Source organism: Cnephaeus nilssonii, assembly GCF_951640355.1.
Source record: "Cnephaeus nilssonii genome assembly, chromosome: 8".
NCBI lineage: Eukaryota > Metazoa > Chordata > Mammalia > Chiroptera > Vespertilionidae > Cnephaeus > Cnephaeus nilssonii.
This window is the reverse complement of record NC_137079.1, coordinates 73,593,367-73,605,597: the sequence shown is the minus strand read 5'-3', so window position 1 is coordinate 73,605,597 and position 12,231 is coordinate 73,593,367. Positions and strand designations below refer to the sequence as shown.

Sequence of the window (12,231 nt, the reverse complement as noted above, 5' to 3'; positions counted from 1 at the left end):
TGGAGGCAGCCTTTTGATATTTAGTTGAATTTTCTTGAGCACCTAAGCTGCCCAAAATAGCTTGTTTGTTTGTATTAAAGGGTAAACCTCAATGATGTTAGAGGAAGGACACTGGTGAATAGTTCTGTATTTGCTTTTACTGTCATTTAAACATCCAGTTTTCTTTCATGTTGAAGTTTAGCTGTCTTATTCAGGTTGTGCTTTAGTTGGCAGATCATAGAATAAAACCCTTGAGCTAGGAATTCAGATGATTTCCTAATATCTTATAGAATCATCAACAATTTCCATTCTTATATAATTTTAGAAAACCTATTCTTTTCTAAAAAGAGACGATTACAACCACAGTGAAATGTCCCACAGTTCTCTTGGAATTCTGCATGATACGGGAATGCAAACATTGTTACCTCAGCCAGGCATTTTGGAGCCGTTGTTTAGTAATTAGATTTTGAATCAGATTTTTTTTTTCTTGAATTGGTGGTGTTTTTTATTTCTTTTCTGCCATAAATATTGGATTTAAATAAAATATTACTGGGCATGATACATATTATAGAGATATTCTTAGAGCTGCTTTGAAGGAAAGGGAGGCTATAATTCTTCATTATATTTTATTCTAAAATGATATTTTACTCAGACTTTTAACCTTTAGCTAAAACAGGCAGTGATACTGCTCACATATATATGTAAAAACACACACTTTAACCTGAGCCCATCTATTTTATATTAGAACTAGTAGCCCATCTGCAGGAAGAATCCTGCAAGCGGCTGCTGCGGCCGCGTGCGCTGCCGCTGCCGCCGCCGTTGCGGCCGCAGAGCCTGCACCCGCGCTTGGCTGCCGCCCGCCCCGCTCCGCCCTGCCTGGGCTTTCCCTCTGGCAGCCACCTTGCTTTCCGCTTTTCCTCCCTCTTCCTTCTAAGTTGTCTTCAGTCTTCACTCCTCCCTCCCTCAGCATATGCAAATTAACCGCCATCTTTGTTGGGTAATTTGCATACTCGCCCTGATTGGCTGGCGGGCGTGGCTTTGGCTGGTGGGCGTGGTTTAGGCATAGCGAAGGTGCCGTCAATTTGCATATTTCTATTTTATTAGGTAGGATTCTGTATACAAAATTTCATTTGAAAGAAGAGTACCTACCACATTTAACTCCCAAAATGGGTAATGCTTTTTTAAGTTTACATTTGCTCAATTAGGTCCTCCCCAATTCCCCTTCCAATTCAGAAATTCATGGTTTCTCACCCTTATTACTCAAGCATAGTGAAGGGCAGACAGGACTGTGAATCAGAAGACCTTTGTTCTAGCTCAGGTGATGGTGCTAATTATTTGAGCAAATAATCACATCTTAGTTATTTGGACTAACTGTGATTTACAAAATGTTCCTCTTTTATACTCTGTGGTTCTAGACATCCACAGTCCAAATTCACAGCCCAAATTATTTTGTGATAGAGTTACAAATATTGAATTAGAATATATTGCTTAAACGAGGATAATTGGTAAGTTAAGGTTCAGTGTTGATGCATGATTCCTATGGGCACAAATGTTATCCATTATCTTCATAGAAAATAAAGGCAGATTGACCCTTACTTTCAATTTTCAGTTACTTTAATAGAATATTAATATAATTGAATTAAAATAGATCATTTAAAAATATTTTAAGTTCCATTTTTGAGTCCATTACATTTTGTTGTTGTTGTTGTTGTTTTTTAATGGGACAGAGATACTTTATTTCATTATTTGGACTGACAAATAAAATCAAAGGTCAAAGTTTTCCAGTGGGGACCAAGAGGAAATCTTACTATTATCCAAGGTATGATCAAAATTAAACATAACCTAGAGCCAGTTCAGAAAGCTCAGTTATCTTCAAAGCTGTTTTCACACATTAATTAATGACATTCCAAGGATGAAAGAAATTTAATTCTCATACTCTGATTATGATATTACTGATAACCACAGGAAGAATCTGAATGGATTAAGATATGTCATTTTAATAAGGGGCAGGTCAACAAATATATCATCTCATATTAAGGATCTACCATATCATCAGCACTATACAAGGCACAAAGTATCCCACTTTATTTTTTATTTTATTTTTTTATGATTTCAGAGAGGAAGGGAGAGAGAGATAGAAACTGTGAGACATCTCTATCAATGATGAGAGACAATCATTAATCAGCTGCCTGCTACACACTCCCAATTGGGGACCAAGCCCGCAACCCAGGCTTGTGCCCTGACCAATCAGGAATCGAACAGTGACTTCCTAGTTCATAAGTCGACACTCAACCATTGAGCCACGCTTGCCCAGACAAGACTTTATTTTTTAAAACACTTTTAGGTTCACAGCAAAACTGAGAGGAAGGTACAGAGATCTTCAATATACCCCCTGCCCTCACACATGCATGGTCTTCCTCATTATCAACATCCCTCACTAAAGTGGTACATTTATTACCATTGATGAACCTACATTGACACAGTAAGTGATTGCCCAGAGTCCACAGATTACTTTAGGGTTCATTCTTGGTGCTGTACATTCTGTGGGTTTGGGAAAAGTATAATGACAGAATAGTATCCTACAAAATAACTTCACTGCCTTAAGAATCCTCTGGGCTCTGCCTTTCATCCCTTCGTTGCCCCCTAGCCCTTGGCAACCACTGATCTTTTTACTGTCCCCATAGTTGTGCCTTTATTACTTGACATTTTGTAAAAGCAGGTTTGTCTTTCAAATGATTGTTTGCTTAGGTTTTATATTAAAATTAATTCATATTTTTTATAAATTGACTACACAGGCTAACCAGGCAGGCAAAGGGTGGCCTGGAAATTCATAGAGCAGGTGGTTTATATATGAATCACTAAAGGAGATATGTACTCATTAGTATTTCATTGTTCAAAATATCCTAAAGTTCAAGGACTCTTGTTGAGGGTATCGGGTATACATTTTATATGCTGGCTTATTTTTGTGACTACTATATAAAATATGTGAGAAGGAACTGACTTAGAGAAACTTGTTTAAATTACACACAAAATAGCTATTCAAGGACAGGTGACAGCATAAAGCAATTTTTCTAAAGTTTTTTTTTATGAAGAGAATTACCATCTCCACTGTCCACTTCCACCAACCAAATGATCTCTCCTTGTATCCCCATGAGGTTATGGCTGTGGGGAAATGCTGAAGAAATGGTAATTTAATATGAGGCTATTCAGTAAGTTAAGTAACTATGAACATGTAGCTGGGGCAGAGGTGAGCCGTATTTTCAGCAAAGAGAGCCCTGCACAAAAGTTCCATAGAGAGGGGTCAGCATTTAGGCCTTAGTGGCAGAAGCAAAAGAAGAAATGTCCAAAAAAAAAAAAAAGAAGAAGAAGAAGAAGAAGAAGAAGAAATATCCAAGGGGAAAAGGTGGCCAGCCCAAACTTCCTGAATTTCAGAATTATTTTCCAGGCTGCCCTGGAACATAGGAGTAGGAAGTTTTTCCGTCCTTCAATTGCCTAGCGCAGCCTGGGCACTATTGGCATTAGGACTGGATAGTTCTTTGTTGTGAGGCTGTCCTGTGCATTGCAGGGTGTTTAGCAGCATCCTTGGCCTCTAACCATTGGATGTAGTAACAACTTCCCCAACCCTACCCCTTCAGTTCGTAAAAACCAAAAATGTCTCCAGTCCCCCTAGTAGTTGCCAATAGCACCCCACAGATGTGACAATCCCAAACGTTTCAACACTGACTAATGCCCCTTGGAGTACAAAATCACTCCCAATTGAAAACCACTGATCTAACACCTTCCTTAGGGTACTGGTTTGTACACACACCTGCACTTGACCTTACTATTTGTAGAACAGAGAACTTGACCTCTAAATGTGTTTTGTACCTCCCACTGAAGTATGTTCCAGGGGCCAAGTGACTGATTTACAGTAAGCTTTTCTAACACGGCTCATTTATTAGTGAGGAATGTGTATCTGCCTGTGTTCTTACTCCAGAGACAGTGTGCACTAATGAAAGACTGAAGATGATAAGCAGGAAAGATGTGGTTGTGTCCTGCCAAACATGTTTTATACATGAAGTTGTACATCTCCATTTGTATTGGTGAATTTTTTTTTCAAAATACCACTTCATTCATGCTTGCATTTTGTATGATTATTGCATTCTGTATCTTTTCACTAAAAGGAATAATAAACCAGTAAATATTGGCACAAAGAGAGGGCACATTTTGAACTTCAGTTATTTAGTATTTTAAAACCAGTTTTTACCTGATTGTGTGGCTCAGGAGAGCAAAACTTTGAGTTCAATAAAATGGTTCTAAATCTCAAAAGCTTAGGGTGAAGATGACATTAGTCACTTCCATTTTATGAAATTTATCACAAGTTTTTAAATAACCTGCCTGAGTCAGAAACAAAGTGGCTGTGGTCTGGACTTTTCCTCTGATGAGCTCTGTGACTTGGGAAAATCACTCACCTCTGATTACTGGGTTTAGAGTTTCCTCATCTCTCAAATCCAGGGGACAGACTAGATGGCATCCCAGGACTGTGTCAGCTCAAACATAGTGTGAAAATTTAAAATATGCTCATGAACTAGGAAATTTGAATTCCTTTGAGTTTTAAATCTGTTACAGAGTAGTGATACCTAATGGAAGAAGATAAACTAGAAGAACAAGGTTTAAATTTCATTCAAAGATGACTCCAGATAAACTGATGTATTAAATTGAGCTGTGTCATATAAATGAAAAGAGGTACTCATTCAATACTAAAACTTATTAGCTGGAGACTACAGGAGGTGGTTTTTGTGGGTAACCAGGCTTGCTATCAACTACTCTGCTAGAGGAATATTTAAAAGTTTAAAAAGCAAGATTGTGCCTTTGACAATAATTGAAAACCAAGCTGTCAGTATCATTTTTGCTTCCATTTTGTGTAGCAAGATAGTGAAAACATCAAATAGTGTGAAGGAAATCTTATGGTCCGTCATCTCTATAAAATCATTTAATTGGCTCTGGCTAGTTTAGTCTGTAAATCTTTTAAACACAGTAGAGACAGCTTTTGAAATAGCAGTGTCATCTTTCTTATATAATCCAGCTCAGCAAATGTAGTGTCCTATCTTTAAGAGTGTATTTTATTGATAAAATGTAGATTTGTATGTTCTTTGGCCAGTTCTGCAGCTGGGTGTAGAGAAAAAATAACATTCCATCCTAATTCCTGAAATAATTACTTCATCTCTTACATTAGCAAATATATTTTTGTTCTCAGTTAATATGCAAAGCTTCACATGTTATCATATTTCATAAAATTAAATAGCTCCTTTTCAAATTTAGCCATATTTGATAATCATCATTCAGAACAGAGACCAGAATAATAAAAACTAATTCTCTCCTTTCCTGAACACTTTTAATTTTTCTTCCTGCATTTTAATTGCTTTACTAAATTATAGACATAATATGGATGCTTCTAACCATTTTGAGATTGATTGTTAATGAAAGGGGCATAGAGAAAGGAGAGCTAATCTGGAGTTTGTCTCTAAAATATAGTTATTGAGTTATGCCAAATATAGGGTGTCCCCAAAAATATATATACATACTTTGAGTAATTATAAAGGCAGTGTTTATTAAAATACATTTCATTTTCAAAATTGAGCTTTCAGCTATTAAAGTGTGTGCGCATTTATGGGGGGACACCCTGTATTTTGTCAGATTTCTCTATTTCCTTATTTCAGGATGATCACTAATTTTTGGCTATTGGTTTATCTCTTTTACATGCATACTGAGACTTAGATTTAGTAGCAATCTTTGAATAAAAGCTGAGGTTTGCCTTAGAAGTGTTAGGGCAAAGTCCTACCAGTAAAGTTTACCTAGGCTTCATTGTCCTTAATATAAAAGGGAAATAGTGGCTCTTTCTTAAGAATACAGTGGAGGAAGCCTAATGAGTTCATGCCAAATACTAAATATAATTTCTAAATACTAGGATTTAATCAAATTTTCTTAGCATCTTTCTGCTCCCATCAAGTAAGACTGTAGTAGCTGGATGGATAAAATGTAAAGCGTAGAACTCAGTCTTTCCTATAACTTCCTCTGTTATTAATAGGGTCAAAGGAAACAATCGTTTGGGAAAGAGATTTAGAGATACAGTGAGGAGGAGAAAGAAATTGTGCATGATTTTCCAAAATCATGCAAATTATTGTGCTCCGATAATGCAGTTGGAATGGAAATTCTACTTTTGAAATAGATGTTGCTTTTTTCCATAAACAAAAGGAAGTGCCAGTGTTTTCTTGTCTCTAAAAGGGAACATACTTCATAGCTCCATTAATTTAAAAACACTAAAACAACAGGGTGGCAGCACTCAGTAAGAAACCAGTGTGGCTTTCAGCTACATTTCTGTTGCTTCTAAGTGCTTTTCAAATATTATGATTAACTATATTCTTTCTGCTTATCCTAATTTCCTGTGCTATTCCTTAAGCTGGCTGATCTACCCCCTCAGCAAGAAAGAAAATGAGAAGAAAATAGTTTATGTCTTACTGTGGTGATTGCTATGTGTTGCATGGAGCTTTCTTTATATGTAAATTGTATTGCTCTCATTCCAATCCATTATTTTTTCCTGTCTCTGGATGTAAAGTTTTTTAGCGATGGAGATTTTGTCAGATGAGGACAGACAGCTGGTGAACGTTCTGTGGCTCTTCAACCCCTTTTCCATATCTTACTAAAGTCCCTCTCCATGCTAAACACCTAGAAATATTTAGACGCCCAAATATTTAAGAAAATTTCTATTATAATGCTTGGTTTTCTTTGTTTTCGCCATATTGTGTCATTTGATGAGATAATCATAACATTTGGTAGAAATGGTTTCCTTTCTACAATTAAATTTGATTCTAATGTTACCACTATACATTGTATTCTTCTGTTACCTAGGACCAAAAGAGGCTTTTTCCTTCTCCTTGCCTCCCTCTGTTATAAAAGTTGACAGATGTGAATCATAGGCAGCTAAAGAGGGTATGTCAAAATGGGGCCATAAAATGTATTTAACGTAGGAGACTTGGAGCTATTTTGAACATGTTACATCACTATTCTTTGCAAATAGGAGGAAGAAGGAACCTATGACCAAACTCTTGAGTTCCGTAGAGGAGGTGATGGCCAGCCCAGGCGGTCCACTCGGCCAACCCAGCAGTTTTACCAACCTCCCCGGGCTCGGAACTAATATGAGAAGGTAAGGTTGACATTGTAAGGTGGTTTCCATATTTAAAAAGGTGTTATTCATGTGGAATAAGTAAGTTCAATTATTAATATTTCATAACAATGTATTGGGAAAAAAACTGATGTTTTAAAACTTTCAATTATAAAGTATGTACGATTAAACCATAGTTATAAATTACTTTTCCACCAACCCTTTCTTCACCAATGCTGTCCTTAATCCTCTTTTTTCTCTGTACCTACTCTCTTCTAATGGAGGTGGACAATCAGCAAAGTGCCTATAAGTTTGAAAGAAGGAAGGTGAAAGAAAACAAAGTACTGGCCGGAATAATTGAGTATATTTTTTCATTAATTTCGGTTCTTTTTAAGAAAAAATATATATTTCACTCATGATCCATTTAGACCAGGCGTCCTCAAACTACGGCCCATGGGCCACATGCGGGTGTTTTTGCCATTTTGTTTTTTTACTTCAAAATAAGATATGTGCAGTATGCATAGGAATTTGTTCATAGTTTTTTTTTAACTATAGTCCGGCCCTCCAACGGTCTGAGGGACAGTGAAATGGCCCCCTGTTTAAAAAGTTTGAGGACCCCTGATTTAGACTACCTGCTAATCTTGCTACAGTTTGCTGTGTGGAAGGCCATCCTATATAATAAAAGCATAGTATGCAAATTGTCCCCTCGACCGAGAGTTCATCTGGGAGTTCGACCAGGGGGCAGAGCCAGCCAGGGAAAGGGAGGGACGCCCTGGCCAGCAGCTGCTAGGGACCCTACCAGTGCATGAATTTCGTGCACTGGGCCTCTATAGTATTTCAAAAAAGGTTGAGTTCAAGAAACTTATCGTTTTAAAGGACATAGAGAAACGAGACATACAGATGAAAGGGAGCCAGTAGTCTCTACCCAGATCATCTGATTAGTGGTTTTCAACCTGGTTATGCTTTAGAACCTGGGATCTTCTAAAAACAATACCCTGCGCCCCAACCCCAGACCATTTATTTTAGAAGTTGGGGTGATGGGGCCCAGGCATGCAAACCCCTGATCTAAATACTTCACAGCAGGAGTCCCCAATAGCGGTGGTCTTGCTCCCCCAGGGGACATGCCATTGTCAGAAGATCTGTCTGGTTATCACAACTAGGGGAGAGGAGGGGCTGCCACTGGCATCTAGTGGGTAGAGGCCAGGGATGCTGCTTTAGTAAATGCACAGGACAGCACCCCCAGAGCAGTGACCTGTCCCAAAATGTCAACAGTGCTGAGATTGAGAAATCCTCCTTTAAAAGAAAAACACTGCTGCTGAAGTCAGAGAGAGAGAGAAAGGAGAGAGAAAGAAGGAGAGGAAATGTTTCATAGTATATCTTAAGGAATTGGGTGAAGACAACATGAATGATTATTGAGATGTAATTTGGGGGTCCTAGGCCATCAAGCCAGAAACTTTCATCTTAGAGTTTTAGAAAGAAATTTGCTATCTGAATATCTTAAATAGGAAGAAAGAGAAATGTGACAAAAAAGTCAAGAAATTATAGGACTAATCTAAGGCATCTCATTGTGATGAACCTTATTAATGTGTTTTTGCCATGTTTGGTAATATTTCTATTTTTTGCTTATGCCAGCGCTTTTGAACATTTTTTTTAATAATCAGAGTTTTCTCATTACAGTTTTTGTTATATTTCACCCTAAAGAGAATTTTGGACTTAACTGTATCTTTTTTTCTCATGTATTTTCTCCTCAATAACAAGACCATTGAGAATTTTAAAGAAATTGTTCTCAATTCATCATTTTAGCTATTTATTCTGCTCCAGCTGTTATCCACATTGTATCTTTCCCCTGCTAAGTGACTCCATTTTTCAAACCAGCTGTGGCTGTTTAGGACTGGAAGTGCAGCTAGCCAGAACTGAGATGTGCTATCCATGAAAAATGCATACCAAATTGTAAAGACTCAGTTTAAAAAAGTAAAATATCTCAGTAATTTTTATTGATCATATTGAAATGACATTTTAGAGAGATTGGGTTAAGTAAAATATGTTACTAAAATTAATTTTACTTATTTACTTTTACTTTTTTAATGTGGCTACTAGAAAATTAAAAATGGCTCATGTCTCACTTTCTATTTCTGTTGGACAGCACTGGCCCAGAGTCTTGTGTCTTCTTCAGCTTCCCCAAAGCTCCTCCATTGGTTAAAAATTAGTTCTGCCATCTCGAAGTGAAGAAACCTTTATTTCCTAGCTCTTAGCTCCTTATGTAGTCATCTGCCTGGAGAGGAAGCATGGCTTCTGATTTACCAGAGCAAGCCAGCGTGGCAACTTTTTCCTTTATCATTGACTTTTCTTATGCTTAATACAAGGCCATTAAGTAAATAGATATAAACCACTTAAATAAAAAGGTAGTAAAACACTTTAAATAAGTTTAGTGTACTTACAGTTAAATCTCTTTTCAGGTGAAGGAAAACTGAGACTTCCCTCTTAGCTTTCTGAGGTCTTTTAAATTGTTTAAGACAAGATTTTAGTATAAGGCCAAAGGTCCCTATACTACCACTAGCATCCCCACATACACATATTCTTCCCCAAGGGTAGGGAGGGATTATATTCTACTTGAGCTTTGTCACTAACAAAAGCAGGAGGGCATGGGAGCCAAGGGTAGGTGAGAGAAGGGGATCTCGTGGAGCCATTGGGGAAATAGACCCACCTCTGAGAAAAAGTGGTGGCAAGTCAGGTCAAATCCTTCAGGGGAGATAAGGCCCCAAATGTTAAACTTATAGTTCCTGGACTTCTCATAGTTGTTGCAGACAAGTTAGAAATATGAGCAAATATGGATAGAGAAATTATGCATAGGTCTGTAACCAATGAAACTGAACCAAAACTAGGTGCATTTGATGAGTTTTCTGACGTGATTGGGGTTATAGGAACTAGACTTAAGTAGTAGGGATAGAGTTTAGAAATCAGTTTTAAGCTTCATTTTCTTGGCAGGGTGGAGTCCTCTGAAGAGATTCTAAAGGTGGAGGAAAGCTTAAAGAGGAGAAGAAGCATAGTGCACAGGAAGCAGTTTTCAGTGGCTACATAGAGTACATAAATCAAAACAGTTGGTGCTAAATATACAGTATATATTGGTAGTGGCTGAAGACTATGGCTTTAGACATCTTAAGAGTTTGAAGTGTTCAGTGCTATCACGAACTTCCAAATAAGAGTGATTATGATTGAAATTACACTTAATAAATATTGCTATTGGATGTAGGATGGATTACAGCACCTGGAGGGAAAGCATCTCAGCAGCTAACTGCGGTGGTCTAGTGGAGGAGAGGTTAGGGTTTCTGTCCTGCTGTGAAGGGGAGATGGCTGGCCTGTGTGGGAAGGTTTGAAAGACACCTCAGCATGAGGCCCCAGTGCAATGAAGGTTCAAGCTCAGTATATGAAGCAGTTTAATAATTGTTGACTAACATTGAACTTCATTTCTAGTTTCTTATTTGTTTGATGAAAGAATCATCTTTGCATTTTCACATATCAACCACAAACTTTGAAACCTATAGCTAAGACTGTTACATAAATACCACGACTTCGTTTATTTTCTAAGGTTTTAACACCATTTTTAGCTGGTAAAAGATCTATTTTTAAAAGTGAAAAATTGTTTTGACAATCTGGTCCTGCAAATTTTTTCAAATCAAGGCCAGGGAAGTGATCACTCTAAGAATAGCTATTATAGAACCCTGTGATGCCAGCAGCGTGGGCATCATGTGAGGATGATAGTACAGAAGTCTATTTTCTAAGCAGGAGACTGTTTACTCGGGAGACTTATGAGCTGTTAGTATGCAGCCATGGGCATTCTGCCCAAGCATGCTTTTATGCATGAAGCTCAAATAGGACCAGAGCAATCACAGCTCATCTCTACACTTCTCTCAGCTTTCTGTTGTCACCACCCAAAGTGTTTGAACTAGAGTGGTACCTGATAAAGGTGGGGAGCAGGCAGGGGAGGTGACAAACTAAAATAAATGTCCTGTGTGGACTAAACTAGTTCGGAAGTATTCAGAGGGATAGGATGGAGGTAGAACTGGTTCATTGGCAGGCTGCTTCTTTTTTAAATCATTCTCTGTTAAAAACTATTCGGTTAATGGACATTCCTGAAATCAATTTGCTAGCAATAAAGGGGCTAATGGTGACAGAGATGTACTTTAAGAGTTTAAGAGAAAAAAGTATTTAGAAAGATTTTGCTTTTGGGTTTATATATTTATATAAATTATGTTTATAAATGAAACCGTTTATTCTGTTTGCAATCTATTGATATTTCTACAAGCACTTCACATTTACAGGTAAGTTTCAGCAGAATTGTATCCTGAGTATGAAAAAGTCAATATGTAGGTCCAATTTCACTTTCTTCCTCTCTTTTTTTTAAATAGAGTCTTTGTGAAGAGAGGAGCCATTGACGGAAACATCCTGGTCAAAACCTCTTGATAGACCTTCTAATTTCCCTTCAGAATAAGATGCAGCCATGGTGTATATTATTATTTCAAGAATGAAAAAGCAGATTTTAGGGGGAAAAAATACAAGTGAAAGAATTTTTTCTTCTGCCATCAATAAAATCAGTGCGCTATTATATACCTTGTTTTACAGTATGTTTTATTTGCTGAATATTGTCTTTCTCCTTCACCTAGTATTAACACCACACTAATTGCCTTCTATCGATAGAATAGCGATGATAGCATACCGGAGCCTCCCCTAATAATTACAGAATAAACTGACTTACACAGCTGGCCACATTTCTTGCAAAAACAACCTGAAGCCAAATTGCAGTTCTTAGTATGGTAAGTACTTAGCTACTAAGTGCAGCAGCAAAAAGTATTTAAAATTCAAATATGTTGTTTTTAGCACTCTATTAGCTTTTTCAAATGCAATTCAATTTTAAAAAGGCATTTCCTCGTAATGTGTGCAGTGGGTCTTTCAGGATTCATGTAAGTTGCAAATAACAGAAAACCCAACTCAAACTGCTTTCGTATTTCATTTAAACACTAAAGAGAATTTACTGGCTTGTACATATCACTACCAGAAGCTCAGTAGGTTTTAGTTGGTTTCATTCAATGACTCAGACTTGTTGTGAAAGACCC

General features: G+C 37.4%; 1 protein-coding gene across 5 annotated transcripts in view; it reads left to right on the top strand.

Annotated features, from left to right (window-relative positions):
- The window catches only part of TDRD3 (tudor domain containing 3), a 200,080-nt gene extending 188,353 nt beyond the window's left edge, over positions 1-11,727 (top strand). For 4 of the 5 annotated variants that reach the window (XM_079779604.1, XM_079779603.1, XM_079779606.1 and 1 more), the window contains 2 exons: positions 7,037-7,162; positions 11,527-11,727. In XM_079779604.1, coding sequence (XP_079635730.1) covers positions 7,037-7,153 — 117 coding nt within the window. In that variant the 3' untranslated portion in view covers positions 7,154-7,162; positions 11,527-11,727. Of the gene's footprint in view, positions 1-7,036; positions 7,163-11,526 lie in introns of those variants that run through there. The other variant, XR_013813911.1, reaches the window with a different exon arrangement.
- The last annotated feature ends 504 nt before the right edge of the window (positions 11,728-12,231 follow it).